The sequence below is a fragment of the Cetorhinus maximus genome, chromosome 25, assembly GCF_964194155.1.
Source record: "Cetorhinus maximus chromosome 25, sCetMax3.hap1.1, whole genome shotgun sequence".
Classification (NCBI taxonomy): domain Eukaryota; kingdom Metazoa; phylum Chordata; class Chondrichthyes; order Lamniformes; family Cetorhinidae; genus Cetorhinus; species Cetorhinus maximus.
The window spans coordinates 37300471-37319591 of NC_135903.1; the positions used below are offsets into that span (position 1 = coordinate 37300471).

The 19121-nt window shown below is 42.4% G+C and overlaps 1 protein-coding gene across 1 annotated transcript in view; it reads left to right on the top strand.

Annotated features, from left to right (window-relative positions):
- LOC144668061 (protein Wnt-9b-like) overlaps positions 1 to 18763 on the top strand; it is a 41153-nt gene extending 22390 nt beyond the window's left edge. Inside the window, exons 3-4 of the mRNA XM_078529821.1 lie at positions 12138 to 12403; positions 16733 to 18763. Coding sequence (XP_078385947.1) covers positions 12138 to 12403; positions 16733 to 17206 — 740 coding nt within the window. The 3' untranslated portion in view covers positions 17207 to 18763. The remainder of the gene's footprint in view (positions 1 to 12137; positions 12404 to 16732) is intronic.
- The last annotated feature ends 358 nt before the right edge of the window (positions 18764 to 19121 follow it).

Genomic DNA, 19121 nt, shown 5'->3' on the forward strand with positions numbered 1-19121 from the left:
TGGTGGAATCTAAATTCAGTTAACAAAACCTGGAATTTAAAGTTTCAGGTAAGGGTGACCATGAATCTATCATTGATTGTCATAAAAACCCATCTGGTTCACTAATGCTCTTTAGGGAAGGAAATTTGCCATCCTTACCTGGTCTGGCCTACATGTGACTCCAGACCCGCAGCAATGTGGTTGACTCTAAACTGCTTCTGAAATCACCGAGCAAGCCACTTAGTTCAAGGGCAATTAGGATGCGCAACAAATGCTGACCATGCCAGCAAAACTCACATCCCATGAATGAATCAACAAAACAAATTAACTGATCATTATCACTTTATTGTTTGTGGAAACTTACTGTATACAAATTGGCTGCTGCTAGTGACTACGCTTCAATGGTACAGGTACCTCATTGGCTGTAAAGCACTTCGAGAGTGATCATAAAAGGTGCTATATAAATGTAAGTCTTTCTTTAGTGTTTAACTGTTGTTCTGAATGGATAAATTCGACACTCTGATGTAAATCGTATGATTATTTCAGAACATGGAGACCAATTAAATTACATCATATTTTAGTCACAAATCTCCTTAAGGCCATGTAAACAATAGTGCAGTAAAGATTTGCGCAAATATGTGTTCATTTATACAAATATTATGCAAAAGGATGATATTGAGAATGAGCTAGTGGGAGCTCAGCAACTTATCATAACAAACTGGTTGTTTTTTTTGAGTATTATCCAATTGGGGGGTTCATAGGGTTAATATGTAGAATTATAGGCACTTGGAAGTGAGCTACAAACAAGAGTTGAATTAATGCTTTCTCATATTAAATTTTAAAAAAAGACCGTGACTGAAAAACTCAAAGGGCCTGAATCTTCTATTCAGTGAGCGGGGGTGGACCAGGGTTGGCTGCGCACCCGCTGAACGGTCAAAGGTCTTTTAAGGCCATTTAAAAACTAATTAAAATAATTAACAAAGCTGCCCGTCCAACCTTAAGGCTGATGGGCAAGCGAAGAGCCCAGGCAGCCTTCGCATTTATCATGAAACCTCATCCACGGGCGGGATGAGGTTTCATGAAGGGTTAATAAATTACATTTTTTTTTCATTAAAATTCATTGGCATTGTCACATGAGGGGACATGTCTGAAATTTTTTTTTTCTCTTTATTTTAATTTTTCAAAATGAAATTAAACTCCTTGAGGCAACTCCCTACCTCAGGGGGATTTCTGCACTCTTTTGCGCGCATGTGCGAAAGAGCGCAAGCCCCGGCTCAGCCTCCTTCCCCCTCCCGCCCGCACAGGGAGTGCTCAGCGCTTCCGGGTGTGTGTCACGCTGGGCGGGCCTTAATTGGCAAAATGGCGGCGTGCAGCCAATTGCGGGCGGCGATCGGCTGTGCCCCCGCTCCTGCTCAGCCCTCCCGACAGGGAGAAAATTCTCCCCAAGGAGTAGCTTTGAAAATTGAACAGGCTGACACTCTTTTCTCTAGGAAAGGGAAGGCTAAGGGGTGACCTAAACTTACGAAAGCATTTGATAGAGATGATGTTTCCATTTGTGGGGTTGTCCAGAACTAGAAACCTTAAAGGTAAGAGAGTCATTGATCAATGGAATAAGGGTGTCAGGAGAAACTTCTTTACTCAGAGTGATTACAATGTGGAACTTGCCACTGTGCTTGCTACATAGAGTAGTTGAGGCGACTAGCAAAGGTGCAGAGATTCTGGGGATGGGCTGTCTACTAATATTCATTATAAGCCCACTGACACCCACAGCTACTTCGACTACACTTACTCACACCCTCCTTCCTGTAAAAACTCCATTCCGTTCCATTCTCCCAGTATTTTTCTGTCTCCATCGCACCTGTTCTGATCATGCAACATTCCACACCAGTGCTTCTGACATGACTTCCTTTTGCCTTAACAGGGATTAGCACCCCCCACCCCCCTCCTCACTGGAGTTGACAGGGCCATCAATCATATTTGACCCATTTCCTGCAATTTTGCTCTGCTGTCACCCCTTCCCCTCACCCCCAGAACTGCAATAAGGTTCCCCTTGCCCTCGCTTTGTGCCCCACCAGCCTTCACATTCAAAGGAACATTCTCTGCCATTTCCGCCACCACTAGCATGATGCCACCACCAACTCCCATCCTCCTCTCCTCTCCCCCGTCAGCGTTCCAAAAGGACCATGCCCTCCACAACATGCTGGTCCACTCCTCAATCACCCATAACACTTTGTCTCCTTCCTGTGACACTTTCCCATGCATTCGCAGGAGGCATAACACCTGCCATTTTGACCTCCTCTCCCCTCACTGTCCAACACTTCTTTCAGGTGAAGCAGTGATTTATTTGTATGCCTTTCAATTTAGTATCCTGTATTCACTGCTCACAACGTGGTCTCCTCTACACTGGGGAAACCAAACGCAGATTGGGTGACCGCTTTGCAGAACGCCTCCGTTAAGTCCGGCAGCTTGATCTGAGCTGTCGGTCACTTGCCATTTTAATTGACCACCTTGCTCACATTTCTGTTCTTGATCAACTATAATGTTCCAGTGAAGCTCAACGCAAGCTTGAGGAACAGCACCTCATCTTCCGATTAGGCATTTTACAGCCTTCTGGACTCGACATTAAGTTCAACAATTTCAGACCACGAACTCTGTACTGTATTTTGATTCTGTTTTTTTTGTTATGTGCTGGTCTGAATCTTGCGTGCATGTTTTTTTTCATACAGAGCTGTCCATTATTCTGCCATTCATGCTCATTATGGACAAATGTTTTGTTTCTTGACTACAACCATTAGCACTCCTTTTGCTTTTTGTTCCGTGACATCTTTGCCACTCGATCTCTCCCACCCTTGAATTTAAAAGAAAAAATCGTTCATGGGATGTTGGCGTCTCTGGCTGGGTCAGCATTTATTGCCCATCCCTCATTGCCCTTGACAAGGTGGTGGTGAGCTGCCTACTTGAACCCCTGCAGCCAACGTGGTGTAGGTACAACCACAGTGTAGTTAGAGAGAGAGTTCCAGGATTTTGACCCATTGACAGTAAAGGAATGGAGTTATATTTCCAAGTCAGGATGGTGTGTGACTTGAAGGGGAAATTCCAGGTGGTGGTGTTCTCATGTGTCTTACAGCCCTTGTCCTTCTAGAAGGTAGCGGTTGTGAGTTTGGAAGGTGCTGCCTAAGGAGCCTTGGTGAGTTCCTGCAGTGCATCTTGTAGATGGTGCACACTGCTGCTACTGTGCGACAGTGGTGGAGGGAGTGAATGTTTGTGGATGGGATGCCAATCAAACAGTCTGCTTTGTCCTGGATGATGTCAAGCTTCTTGAGTGTTGTGGGAGCTGTACTCATCCAGGCAAGTGGAGAGTATTCCATCACACTCCTGACTTTTGCCTTGTAGATGGTGGGCAGGCTTTAGGGAGTCAGGAGGTGAGTTACTTGCTGCAGGATTCCTAGCCCCTGACCTGCTCTTGTGGTCACAGTATTTACATGGCTAGTCCAGTTCAGTTTCTGGTCAATGGTAATCCCCAGGATGTTGATAGTGGGGGGATTCAGTGATGGTAATACCTTTGAATGTTAGGGGGTAATGGTTAGATTCTCTCTTGCTGGAGATGGTCATTGCCTGGCACTTGTGTGGTGCCAATGTTACTTGCCACTTGTCAGCCCAAGCCTGGATATTGTTCAGGTCTTGCTGCATTTGGACATGGACTGCTTCAGTATGGGAGTTGCGAATGGCGCTGAACATTGTGCAATTATCAGCGAACATCCCTACTTCTGTCCATATGATGGAAGGAAGGTCATTGATGAAGCAGCTGAAGAGGTTTGGGCCGAGGATACTACTCTGAGGAACTCCTGCAGTGATGTCCTGGAGCTGAGATGATTGAACCACAGCCATCTTCCTTTCTGATAGGTAGGACTCCAACCAATGGAGAGTTTTCCCTCTGATTCATAAGAACATAAGAAATAGGAGCAGGAGTAGGCCATTCAGCCCCTCAAGTCTGCCCTGCCATTCAATAAGATTTGCCCCAGGCCTCAACTCCTCTTTTGTGCTAGCTCCTCATAGCCCTCAATTCCCCGATATTTCAAAAATCTACCTACCTCCACTTTTACATATTTTCAGTGATCTAGCCTCCACAACTCACTGGGGTAGAGAATTCCAGACATTCACTACCCTCTGGGAGAAAAAATTTCTTCACATCTCAGTTTTAAATGCGGTTTCCTTATTCTGTAACTATGCCCCCTAGTTTGAGATTCCCCCACTAGTGGAAACATCTTCTCAACATCAACCCTGTCAAGCCCCCTCATTCTTCTAAACGCTAATGAATAAAGGCCTAACCTGTTTAGCTGTTCTTGATAAGTCAACCCCTTCATCCCAGGAATCAGCCTAGTGAATCTCTTTTGAACTGCCTCCAATGCCAGTATATTCTTTCTTAAATACAGGCACCAAGACTGTACACAGTACTCCAGATGCGGCCTCACCAACACCCTGTACAGTTGTAACAAGACTTCACTATTTTTAAACTCCAACCCCCTAGCAATACAGGCCAAAATTCCATTTACCTTCTTACTTGCTGCACCTGCATGCTAACGTTTTGTTTCATGCACAAGAACACCCAGATCCCTCTGTGCTTCACTTTTTTGGAGACTCCCTCCATTTAAATAATAGCCTACCTTTTGATTTTTCCTACCAAAGTGCATCACCTCACACTTCCCTACATTAAACTCCATCTGCCAAGTTTTTTCCCACTCACTTAATCTGTCTATATCCCCTTGCAGATTCCTTATGACCTCATCACAACATGCCCTCCCACCTATTTTTGTATCATCAGCAAATTTGGATACATTACACTCTGCCCCCTCCTCCAAGTCATTAATATAGATGGTAAATAATTGAGGACCTAGGACTGATCCTTCTGGCACTCCAGAAGTTAAGTCTTTCCAATCTGAAAAAGACCCATTAATCCCTACTCTCCGTATTCTGTGTGTTAACCAATCCTCAATCCATGCTAATACATTACCCCCAATACCATGAGCTCCTATCTTGTGCAATAACCTTTTATGTGGCACCTTATCGAACGTATTCTGGAAATCCAAATACACTACATCTACTAGTTTCACTTTTATCAACTCTGCTTGTTATATCCTCAAAGAAATCTAGCAAATTTGTCTAATATGATTTCCCTTTCGCAAAACCGTGTTGACTCTGTTTGATTGCGTTAAGCTTTTCTAAATGTCCTGCTATTTCTTGCTTAAAAATGGACTGTAGTATTTTCCCAACTACAGATGTTAGGCTGACTGGCCTATAGTTTCCTGCGTTTTGTCTCCCTCCCTTCTTGAACAGAGGCATCACATTAGCAGTTTTCCAATCTTCTGGGACCCTCCCAGAATCCAGTGAGTTCTGGAATATTTCGACCAATGTCTCCAATATCTCTGTAACCACTTCCTTTAAAACCCTTGGATGCAGGCTTGGCCATCAGGTCCTGGCGACTTGTCTGCCTTTAGTCCCATTAGTTTGTCAAATACTTTGTCTCTCGTGATAGAGACTGTTACAAGATCTTTCCTCCCATAAGCTCCTTGCTTATCTGATATCTTTGGGATGTTTATAGTATCCTCCACCGTGAAGACCAATGCAAAATATTGGTTTAAATTATCTGCCATTTCCCTGTTCCCCATTATCAATTCTCCAGTCGCATCCTCCAAGGGTCCCATGCTCACTTTATCTACTCTCTTTTTTATATACCCGTAGAAGGTCTTGCTGTTTGTTTTTATAGTTCTTTCCAATTTACTTTCATAATCAATTTTCTCCCTCTTTATTAGTTTTTTAGTCATCCGCTGCTGGCTCTAAAAAGTTCCCAATCCTCTGGCCTACCACTAGTTTTCGCCGCGTTGTATGCCTTAGATTTTGATTGGATACTCTCCTTGAGCACCTTTGTTAACCACGGATGGTTCAACCTTCTCATTGAGCCCTTTTTTTTGACCGGGATAAGTTTTTGCTGAGCATTATGAAATCTCTACCTAAATATCTGCCACTGCTCATCCACTGACCTTCCCCCTAGTTCCCTGCCCACTTTTGACAGCTCTTTCTTCATACCTCTGTAATTGCCCTTAGTTAAGTTGAGTTCACTGGTTTGAGACCCGAGTTGCTCACGCTCAAACTGAATTTGAGATCCACTATGTTGTGATCGCTACCCCCTAGAGGATCCTGAACTACGATGTCTCTTATTAATCCCACCTCATTACACATTACTGGATCTAAAATAGCCTGTTCTGGGGTAGGTCCTGCAACGTATTGCTCTAAGAAACAATCCCTGATGCACTCTACAAATTCGTCTTCCGTTATCCCTGCCAATCTGATTTGTCCAGTCAATAGGCAGATTAAAATCACCCATGACAATTGTAGCGCCCTTCTTACACACCCCCATTATTTCCCGATTTATACTTTGTCCTACAGTGATGCAACTCTTCGGGGGGCTATAGATGACTCCCACCCGTGATTTCTTCCCCTTGCTATTCCTTATTTCTGCCCAAACTGATTTCACATCACAATCCACAGCACCTATATCGCTACTCACCACCGCACTGATACCTTCCTTTGATTATTGCTCGCCTCTTCATTACCCTACAACTCTGCACTCTTTGTTTCTTTTTGATTTTATAAATTTCCCTTCAATTGAACCCTCCCCGACCCCCCCACTAATTAGTTTAAAGCCCTACATACAACCCTAGTTATACAATTCGCCAGAACACTGGTCCCAGCATGGTTCAAATGAAGCCTGTCACAATGCAACAGCTCTCTCCTTCCCCAGCACTGGTGTCAGTGCCCCATAAATGGGAATCCATTTCTCCCACACCAATCTTTGAGCCACGCATTTACCTCTTAAATCTTATTTACCCCATTCACAACTGGATGTGGCAGGATTGCAGAGCTTAGATCTAATTTGATCTGTTAGTGGAGGAATCGTTTAGCTCTGTTTATCACTTGCTGCTTATGTGGTTTGGCACGCAAGTAACACTGTGCTGTAGCTTCACCAGGGTAACACCTCATTTTTAGGTATGCCTGGTGCTGCTCCTGACATGCCCTCCTGCACTCTTCATTGAACCAGGGTTGATCCCCTGGCTTGATGGTAATGGTAGAGTGGGCAATATGATGGGCCATGAGGCTACAGATTGTGGTTGTGTACAATTCTGCTGCTGCTGATGGTCCACAGCGCTTCATGATTGCCCAGTCTTCAGTTGCTAGATCTGTTTGAAATCTATCCCATTTAGCACAATGGTAGTGCCACAAAACATGATGGAGGATGTCCTCAATGTGAAGACGGGACTTCGTCTCCTTAAGGTGGTCACTCCTACCAATGCTGTCATGGACAGATGCATTTGTGGCAGGCAGGTTGGTGAGGATGAGGTTAAGTATGTTTTTCCCTCTTGTTGATTCTATCTATCTATCCCAGACCTTCACTTTTGTTCTTCCTCACCTTTCAATGGCATAAAACCCATCATATTTGTAAGAATCTGTAACCTCATGTCCCGACATATCTGCCATTACCATGAAGCCAGGGGATCAACCCTGGCTCAACGAAAAGTGCAGGAGTGCATGCCAGGAGCCGCACCAGGTATACCTTAAAATGAGGCATCAACCTGGTGAAGTACAGGATTACGTGCATATTCAACAGCATAAGCAGCAAGTGATAGACAGAGCTAAGTGATCCCACAACCAATGGATCAGGTCTAAACTCTGCAGACCTGCCACATCCAGTTGTGAATGGTGGTGGACAATTAAACAATGCACTGGAGGAGGGGGCTCCACAAATATCTCCATCCTCAATGATGGGGGAGCCCAGCACATCAGTTCAAAAGATAAGGCTGAAGCACTTGCGACAATCTCCAGCCAGAATTGCTGAGTGGATGATCCATCTCAGCCTCTTCCGGAGGTCCCGAGCATCACAGGTGCCAGTCTTCAGCTAATTTGATTCAGTCCATGTGATATCAAGAAATGGCTGAAGGCACTGGATACTGCAAAGGCTATGGGCCCTGAAAATATTCCGGCAATAGTACTGAGGACTTGTGCTTCAGAACTTGTCGCATCCCTATCCAAGCTGTTCCAGTACAGCTACAACACTGGCATTTACCCGGCTATGTGGAAAATTGCCCAGGTATGTCCTGTACACCAAAAGCAGGATAAATCCAAACCCGGCCAATTACCGTCCCATCAATCTACTCTCGATCATCAGTAAAGTAATGGAAGGGGTCATCAACGGTGCTATCAAGCGACACTTGCTTAGCAATAACCTGCTCACTGATGCCCAGTTTGGGTTCTGTCAGGGCCACTCAGCTCCTGCCCTCATTACAGCTTCGGTCAAATATGGACAAAAGAGTTGAACTCCCGAGGTGAGGTGAGAGTGGCTGCCCTTGACATCAAGGCTGCATTTGATCAAGTGTGGCATCAAGGAGCCCTAGCAAAACTGGAGTCAATGGGAATCAGGGGAAAACTCTCCACTGGTTGGAATCATACCTAGCACAAAGGAAGATGGTTGTGGTTGTTCAAGGTCAATCATCTCAGCTCCAGGACACCACTGCAGGAGTTCCTCAGGGTAGTGTCCTCAGCCTAAACACCTTCAGCTGCTTCATCAATGACCTTCCTTCCACCAGAAGGTCAGAATTGGGGATGTTCGCTGATGATTGAACAATGTTCAGCACCATTTGCAACTCCTCAGATGCTGAAGCAGTCCATGTCCAAATGCAGCAAGACCTGGACAATATCCAGGCTTGGGCTGACAAATGGCAAGCAACCTTGGTGCCACACAAGTGCCAGGCAATGATAATCTTCAACAAGAGAGAATCTAACCATTGCCCCAAAACATTCAATGGCATTACCATCACTGAATCCCCTACTATCAACATCCTGGGGGTTACCATTGACAGAGACTAAACTGGATGAACCATATTACGAGCGGCATAGATAGGGTAGTGAGGAAGACACTTTTTCCATTAGTGGAGGGGTCAATAACCAGGGGGCATAGATTTAAGGTAAGATGTAGAAGGCTAAGAGGGGAGTTGAGGAGAATTTCTTTCACCCACAGGACGGTAGGAGTCTGGAACTCACTGCCTGAAAGGATGGTGGGAGTCAGAAACTCTCGTAACATTTAAGAAATATTTAGATATTCACTTGTGTTGCCATAGCCTCCAGGGCTATGGGCCAAGTGCTGGAAAATGGGATTAGTGTAGTCAGGTCTTTGTTGACCTGCATGGACATGATGGGCCAAATGGCCTCCTTCTGTGCTGTAGACGTCTGAGTCTATATAAAAACTTTGGCTACAAGAGCAGGTCAGAGGCTAGGAATCCTGCAGCAAGTAACTCACCTCCTGATTCCCTAAAGCCATCTAAAAGGCAAAAGTTAAAAGTGTGACGGAATACTCCCCACTTGCTGGATGAGTACAGCTCCCACAACACTCAAGATGCTTGACACCGTCCAGGACAAAGCAGCCCGCTTGTTTGGCACCACATCCACAAACATTCGCTCCCTCCAGCAACGAAGCACAGCGGCAGCAGTGTGTACCATCTACAAGATACACTGCAGGAATTCACCAAGGCTCTTTAGATAGCTCCTTCCAAACCCACGACCACTACCATCTAGAAGGACAAGGACAGCAGATAGATGGGAATACCACCACCTGGAAGTTCCCCTCCAAGTTACTCACTACCTTGACTTGGGAATATATCGCTGTTCCTTCACTGTCGCTGGGTCAAAATTCTGGAACTCCCTCCCTAATAGCACTGTGGGTGTACCTACACCACATGGACTGTAGCGGTTCAAGAAGGCAGTTCACTACCATCTTCTCAAGGGCAATTAGGGATGGGCAATAAATGCTGGCCCAGCCAGCGAAGCCCACATCCCATGAATGAATATAAGAAAGAAAATCTACATACCTTCCACCATCTGAAGAAGATTCATTTTCGACTTGAAATGTTAATTTTATTTCTCTCTCCACGTATGCTGCTATACCTGGAGAACATTTCCAGCACTTGCTGTTTTTATAGCATAGATGACTATAAGGAAAAGCTCTAAGAGGGAAAAAGGAGTAGAAAGTTATGATAGGGTGAGATAGAATAAGGTAGGAGGAGGCTTGTGTGGAACATAAACTCTGGCTTGGACCTGCTGGACTGTAAGGTTTCCATGCTGCAAATTCTATGCACTTTTAACTATTTGGCAGTGATTGGCAGAATATTCCATCTGGTTGTGCTGATGGGAAGTCTTGTCCATCCTAAGGGCTGGGTCTTATTACCATGTAGCTAACGTTCACTAAATCATCTGCATAGTAAGCAATCCTAATGTATAAAAACACAGAAAATACTGGAAATGCACAACTCCAGCCACATCTGTGGAGAGAGAGTCAAGAGTTAATGTTTCACGTTGATGACCTTTTGTCAGCAAAGACTGAAAGACTTAAAAAGACAAAGGATGCATGTGTTATCTCTTGTTATAAGAGATCACAAAGTAGTGATAGGATGGATTTTAAATGAACTGATTGCACTTTATGAGCTTGCATCTTTAATTATTGGAATGTTACCATTGCAAGATTATTGAGTGATATTTAACAGCTTATCACTAGAAAACAACACAATTAGCATATTTTATATACGGGTATGGTTTCATTTTGGTTATAATACCAGGATATCGACCGAGAGGTTGTGAATTCAAATGCCACTGAGGCAAGCTGTGAAATTGAATTTGGTATATCTGGTCATTTTTGTGCTAGCAGAGGAAATGACCACGAAAGCTGTTGGATTATTATAAAAATCTAACTGGTTCATCAATGTCCTTCAGGAAAGGGAACCTGTCACCAAATCAGGTTTGGATTATGTTTGACTCTGGGCCCAGATTATATGGTTGATTCTTCATATCCTAAAGGAAAACAATGGAGGCCAATAAGTAGCATAGTAAAGATTAATTTAGAGCAACATTGGGAAGAAATCATGACTGTGGGACAAAGGCACGAAGATACAAAAGGCAAGCTCGGTACTAATTTCAGGAAGTATTTCTTCATGCAAAGAGTGATTGTAAGGTGGAGTGGTCTTTTGGATATGGCTTTGAGATAAACCTTGTTCACAGGGCAGATGGATTTTGTAATGGGGAGGTTGTAGGTTTCTATGGGTGGGTGAGGTAGTTGGGCTGAATGGTCTCATTCCTCTATACTTACCTGTGCAATCTTTGTCAACTGAATTTGGTATGTTCAGCTCAAGTTCTCCATCTGATCGATTATAATCAAACAATCATCATTCTTTTTGCTCTTTCTCATATCTACGAAATGTCAATGTAACTGTAATGTTGCTAGATGTCTCTCTCAAAAACCCTCTGCTCCTGCAATTTTGCTTTATATCTATTTACCAAGAGCAGTCTGGCAGTAAATGTTTCCACTCAATGACATCACGAAGACTCACTCTAAAATTTTGAATGGCAAGTCCCGTCCGTAGTCTATTTTTGGTAAAATTGTAGAATGAAACTTCTGATATCACTGCATTGGGACTCAACAACAACAACAACTTGAATTTCTAGAATGCTTTTAAAGTTGTAAAATATCCCAAGGAATTCCAAGGGGCAGTTGTAGACAACACTTGAGACATATTAGGACAGGTGGCCAAAAGCTCGGTCAAAGTGGTAGGCTGAAAGGAGCATCTGGAAAGAGGGAAGATAGGTTGGGGAGGGAATTCCGTAGCTCAGGGACTGTACAGTTAAAGGCAAGGCCGCCAGTGTTGGAGCAAAGTTAATCAGGGATGATTAGATCAGAATTGGAGGAACACAGAATTCTCGAAGGGGTTGAAGAACTGGAAGAGATTACATAGATAGGGAAGGGCGAGGCCATTGAGGGATGTGAACACTAGGATGAGAATTTTAAAGTTGAGGCATTGCTGGACCAGAAGCCAGTATAGTTGAGTGAGCACAGGAGTGATGAGCTTCTCACAACAGTTTTCATGCTTCCTCAGACCATCAGTTTTACACAGTAAACTCTCTCTTTAAATGATGAGGAATTTATAACAAATAGGATGATTGCAGTTCCTTTTTAACCTGTCACACAATGAGCTGAAATATATGACCCCATCCATGTGGAGCCAGCTCTGCTGCCTTTTAATACAATTTTGTGTGAATCATTTTTTTTCCTTCATTTTCAGGGTTTAAGGAGACTGCCTTCCTGTTTGCTATCTCCTCAGCTGGACTCACACATTCATTGGCAAAAGCTTGTAGCTCAGGCCGCATGGAGAGGTGCACCTGTGACGAGTCCCCAGACCTGGAGAACAGAGAAGCGTGGCAGTGGGGCGGCTGTGGGGACAACCTCAAATACAGCATTAAATTTATCAAGCACTTCCTGGGACAGAGGAAAGCCAGCAAGGACCTGAGAGCTAGGGTCGATATGCACAATACCAATGTGGGCATCAAGGTGAGGCATTCCACCTCTTCTGTAGAGATTGCTTACACTGTTATACAATTGGTTTGAGACTGCAGCTCCCTTATAAGCTATATGTCAACAGTTCTGATCAGGGAGTTTGGGCTCTGCTATGCATGTACATATTTACAAAACTCCTCTTCCCTTTCTGGGAAGTTGGGTCCAAAGTCAAGTTTAGCATGTTAGTAAAAAAAAGTGAAAAATAAAATGTATAAACGTCTTGGACATTAGTTGGGGAACTCATGGGAGCATTATAAAGTTTGCTTTGCATTTCGACTGCCCTTCTGTTTCCCTGAATGATCCCAGTGAGTATTTTCATACCACTTACCTGAATCCAATTTGGACCAATTTGCAGTGGTATTTTACTACACTTGTGTTGGTTCTCATACATTTAAGTTTGTCATGTGATCCTTCAAGAGTCTGTAAAACAGGACATAGGACCATTCAACAAAGGAAATGACCACTGTTATCCATCTGGCCCATTGCAGCGGCTTACCACTTCTTCCTTTATTAAGCTGCATCTCTGAGGTCCCCAATCAATTCCTTTTGACAGGAAACTATCAACTCCTTTCTGAATTTGAACCTGGTGACAGTATCTGTCCAGTGATACCATTTCTCTGACCAATGCTTTGTGCGTTCATCACTCCCTGTGTGAAGTAGTTAAATTTGTCTGTTCATCTTTCCTCTTCCGAACTTGCCCTTTTCCTGCTCTGTCATGTCCACCTGTATTCAAAAACACAGTCTTAATTTCTACTATTTGTGATAATGTGAAACTTGCTGACATAATCTAGACTCTGAGGCACATGTCCTCTTTTCTTCTCCTTCCATCTCACATTGGCTCTGCTGATTATAGGGCAGCTTTTACAAATTTGCTGATAAGAGAGCTTTGCAAGTCTATTGAGGAGATGGGCATTTGGGTCAACGTACAACATGTTGTTCCATTAAAATGAATGAACAGAACAATGTGTTGAACCTGTTGACCTCTGTAATAGAATTCCTGACCTGTGCTCCTGTTATCTGAAGCCCTATTAAACGAGTATGCATTCATAAGGTCTCCATTTCGAACTTCAGACAGGCTGTACTTTAAGGATGAAACAAAATATCGCCTACAATCAAGGTTCCTGATCAATGTAACTTTTTGAACTTGAGGAGTTGCTGCTGTATGAAGAGATGATGGTTTGGAAATTATTTTCCTGCCTTTCCTTCAAAGTCTCCGTGCTGCATAAAATGCTAGGGCTCAGCTTGCTGTTACCCACCCCTCAGGCTGAGATCAGGAATTCATTTGGTGGGGAACTGCAAGTGTGAGCCTGCACAAGCTCAGTTAATTCTACGTGCCACAGTTTTACTCATAGCACACAGTATTAAGAAGGAAAACTGCGACAACATTGAAAAAAAAATGTAGGTAAATCATACAGAATTCCTAGGATCCTTGCTTGATATTTGCTGCAAGTTGAATTATTTGTGCTTGATGTGCCCTGCATTCCAAGAAAGCTATTGTTTTTCAGTCGGTACAGCATCATTGTCAATCTAAAACCTTTCCAGTTTACAAACAGTTTTATTTTACAAAGGGAAGTAATAAAAAATTGACAAACACCAAGATCTTCAACTGTCAAGAGTTATCAATACCAACAAATCTCTCCTTGGGGATAATAATGCTGTGCGATGTTAGTACAATATAGCCCATGGGGTTAATCTGTCTGTTAAATTAACGGCCAGAGGAATTTCATACCAGAAAATATTGAAAGTTTGTATGCTAATAGTACCTTCTAGCCCAGGTTCATTGTGCTTTAATTGCAGCTACCAGGTACCAAGTACCAATATAGTACGAGGCTGGGAGCAGAGGTTAGCTGTCGGTCTGATAAGGAACATTGCCTGAAGTGTATTTACTGACTGATTGCAAAGGACTGCAAATAAGGCATTAGTCAGGATAAAGCATGTTTATGCAAAGAGCGTAAAGCATTGCAATGCTTTTAGGAAACTAGAGATGGTCACTTTGGGATTTGAAGCCTCTCTAATCCACCATTGACTGGGATAAGTTGTGCGTACTGGTTTATCAAAGCTATACCTGTTCAAAGTGGGTTTAACTAAAATAAAAAGTAAGTAAACCTTTTGGAATCCCATGTAAATTACAACTTAGAATCTTGACACTATCGCTTTGTTGCCTTTTGTTCAAAGGGGTAGAAGCAGGTTAAAGTCTCTGTTAAAATAGTGCGGGAAGGTATTATAAGCAATTTACATGTTAAAATTCAAAAAGCTTATTTTCCAGATGTATGGAGTTTTCAAATTTACATTGTTAATTTCTTTGTGGGTGTTCATCAGGATGAGGTATATTAATGTTGGAATGGATGATTTTCCATTCTGCTGTCAGCACCATGACCTTGAGATAAGATGTTGGGTATGACAATATGTACACTGCTTTCAACATGCTTCCCATAACCCCTCACCATGTTCAAAAAGCGCCTCCTCATTGCATCTTTTCCATTTTTCAGACCAATCATGAAAGGACATATATGTGTATGACTCCAATTTAAGGCATGTTGGTTCAAATTACGAGTAGTTTCAAGTGTGGTGGCTTAAACTAGGTTGGAATTGCCCTCAATCAGTTTAGTTGATGACCCTTACAGACAGGATTGAGTAATTTTATGTGGGCTAGATTCAAACACAGGCCCCAAGGTGAAAGGACAGGAAGGTTTAAAGTGACTGCATCAACTGAGGCAAATATCTCAGGGTTTAGCTTGATTTGAATTTGAATCCTTTGCAGTATCAAAGTTTGGTATTGTAATTCAACCCTGGAAAAAAAGAGAAAACCGCCTCAAAAATAACAGGAGATCACACCTGCTCTATTTCAGCCCTGTCCATTGTGTGTTAAGGTTATAGCATTGTGCTCACATTTCATTCATCAGTCCTTAGTTGTACTTATTAAATTATGTGAAATGGGTTGAGAGCACAAATCATCATTTGGATGACAGACATTGCCTAATTTTCATCTAGTATACAAAAACTAATTAAATGTGAATCTTCCAATAATGATTTTATGGAAATCCAGAGCTGTTCATATATGGATTAATGATCAACATATTCTGGAAAAACAGTGTGAAGACAAGGGGATCATTTTGGCTTTATATAATAATGTAGATGGATGATAGTGAAGCAACAGCCTGTTTTACACCTCTCTCTTAATTTTTATTTCCTTTAATGGGGAGAAATATAAAACAGGCTGCCAATTTGCTATCACATGCTCTACACTATTGCATCAAATCAACATAACCTCCAAAATGTGTACATTTCTGAAGTGCCATTTTACAAGAAGACTAATTGTCATATGGTCATAATATTGTACTGTGAGTTCCCAAAATGTTATATAATGTGGACAGAAGAAAGAATGGAATGAGGGAAACCCATCTGATCTATTGAGCTTACTCTTTCATACAGGCCATGGACAGTCTATCCTGACATGGACTCAGCTAGTTTAATCTGAGTGAGGACAAAAATTCCATAACATTTCCAAAGATAGGAATTTGGTGAGATTCTTCCCTGGTCCCAATGATGATTCAGTGATATTCCATGCTATCAACCTGACGGAATTCAATCTGACCCTGTTGAGTTCCCATGTCCCAACATATTGGAGAAGCATATGTGAGATGTGCCAATGATAAATGTTCCCATCTGCAAAGGTGGCTGTTTGTATATAATTAGTTATATAGCTAATTGGTGAGGTTGCCATGTAGTTTTGAGTATTCGACTTTCAAAAGAACTCTGATTCATTTTTGATGCTGTGTCAATACATTTTCTTTTCATTCATTCACAGCATGTGGGCATTGACAGGAAGGCTAGTATTTGTTGCCAATCCCTAACTGTGTGGCTTGCTAAAATATTTCAGAGGGCAATTAATAGTCAACCACATTGCTGTCATATATCATCCAGGCTGGATAAAATCAGTAGATTTCTTTCACCCAAAGAACACCAGCGAACCAGAAGAGCTTTATAACAACAATGTGGCAGTGATATAGTCACCATTACCGATACCAACTGTTTGTGCCATTTTTATTTATTAATGGAATTTGAATTAGAAGCTGCCCTAGTGAGACTTGAACAGTTGCCTCGAGGTTATTAGTGTAGGATTCTGGATTGGAATTCCAGTAACATAACCACTATGCTACTTAATTCTGGAGTTGCTTAGAAAGTAATGAGGCCTGGGGCTCCTCATACAAACAAACATGGATCACACAACAGAATAGGGCTCTCACAGCTGGCATGCAAGATAATGTTATATATTTGCCTACTCACTGTATTTCTCTCTCTCTCTCTCTCTCTATCTTCCAGGCTGTGAAAAGTGGTTTGAAGACCACATGTAAATGCCATGGTGTATCTGGGTCCTGCGCAGTTAGAACCTGTTGGAAGCAGCTCTCATCCTTTCATGAAACAGGCAAACATCTCAAGCTCAAATATGAAACTGCTGTTAGAGTCCACAGTATCACCAATGATGCCACAGGAGAAACTGAGCTCATCAGCCCCAAAAAGCACAGCTATACCTTAAAGAATCACATCCCAAGGACTACAGACCTGGTTTACATAGAGGACTCTCCGAGTTTCTGCCGACCAAGTAAATACTCTCCTGGGACTGCGGGCAGGGTCTGCTCAAAGGAGACAAACTGTGAAAGTATGTGCTGTGGGCATGGCTACAACACCCAGAGTCTCTTGGTGCATAGACCCTGCCACTGTCAAGTACAGTGGTGCTGCTATGTGGAATGTCAGCAGTGTTCTCAAAGAGAAGAGATTTACACTTGCAAACACTAACAATGAGAAATTAAGACAATGAAGACACAGACAGCAAAGGAAAGAACAAGAAAGTAAAATCGTAACTCCAGCTGTGGTTTGCGGTCCCTTGTAATTATGAGACAAAGTCATATAAGCCCAGGAAAGACACATGTGACAGTTTAGAGCTAAGTCTCATTAACCCCCATTACTGAAAATGTGTGTGCTTTCAATTTAAAGAATTTTATTTCAGAAGCTTTTTACACAGGCAACTTCAATTAGGAAATCCAGATCTATCCAAGCTTTACAGCAGTCAAAAGTGGACACTGGGATTTCAAGTTGACTGGTAGAACTGGCCAAATTGAAAGAAGCCACACAAGATCGCCTTACAATGCACTCCTACATTTCATTTAAGTTAAACAGTGACCAGTAGATAAATAATGACCCACAAAGGTAGTCTGACTGATTGAACATGTTCTCTTTGAAAGTGTGGGTGCAGTGCTAGGGAACGGGGAAACCACTTGTGATCTTTGGGCCAATCCTATAAGGAGCGCAAACAAAACTTCCTATGATACAGAGTGTGAGAGGGACTATGCAACTTCCTCTGCCCGTCATTGTTCAAAGGAGCCTTCATCTTGCAGTCAGATTGATGGAGGTTTGTTGTTTAACCTCTGCACAGGTTTTGAACCAACATGCCCCCAGGACAGCATTAACCTTTATCTAGGTTTGTCCCTGCGTTTCTTCTCCTGTCCTGCCACTCAGTCAGCTGCATAGCATTCTGTGAATGAAATGCATACACAATGAACAATGTTCTCTGAAGCTACAGATTCCTGGGCATGATCACAAATTCATGAGGGTGAAATGACTGCGCATTAACAGACACTCAAGTCTTTAGAAAAATAATCATAACTAACAAAATGTAGAACAAAATAAGGTAACTTCTGGAGAAATAAAGCACAAATCTTACTGTCACAAAAAATAGAATCTGCATATAAAACTTGCTTGATCCAAATCCAGTCCTCGTGGCTGCAGTGCATGAATGGGTAGTTCTGCCTATAGAAGAGGGTTATCAAATCTCGATTTTGCAGTCTGCAGGCAAATGTCTGCTCTCACTGTTGACCTTGAGCAAAGCTACCCACAAAGGTCTTGTGATCTCTGCGGTGTGGATTTCACCTATCCTGCATTAATTTGATTCTGGAACCAACTATAGGGGATGTTCTGCTCTCAGCAACTGTGATGTCATCAGGCAGGTTAAGAAGCCAATCGCGTTTAACTTTTCTCACGGACAGCAAACCAGGAATTAAAATGCAATGATTATCCTTCACTTTTTAAAATCTTTTTTCAGAGAGCAAGATAAAGATTGGGACATACACATACGGTTATGGTGAAATATTACAAACAAACTTAATTCATTTTTATTACATTAAAACCTATGAAACTTTTATCATAATGCAGAAATTTCACATTCTACAAATATAGTATAAGATGTGTTTTTCAGGGCCAGAGAAGTTGTTCAGAAGTAATTATGATTTAGTTTGCTGTTAAAAACCTAATTACATCTCATTCAACAAAGTGTAGCTTCTTCAAGGGATTTTACAGTGAGATAGTTTATGTGAATTCAACTAATTTCTAAAGATTTCCATCTTCTGCTTCAATAGGGCACCCTGTGAAGGAGCAGGAGTCACTGACATCAACTTCTGGATTTCTGCATTTAACTGTGCGTATCCAGATGACAGAAGATGCTGTCAGTCTCACTGTTTTAATTACGCTGAGAGTTGACAGTTTCATTGTCATTAAAACCACAAAATTCAGGCCATTTTCTCAAGCATAGAAACACCTAAGAATGACCTGGTAAACACAAGCCTGCCTTTTTCCTGATCAATCAACCCTATACTAGTCACCGTCTCGCCTTATTTCTCTATCCCTCTATCTTTAGAAGTTCATTTAAATGTCTTAT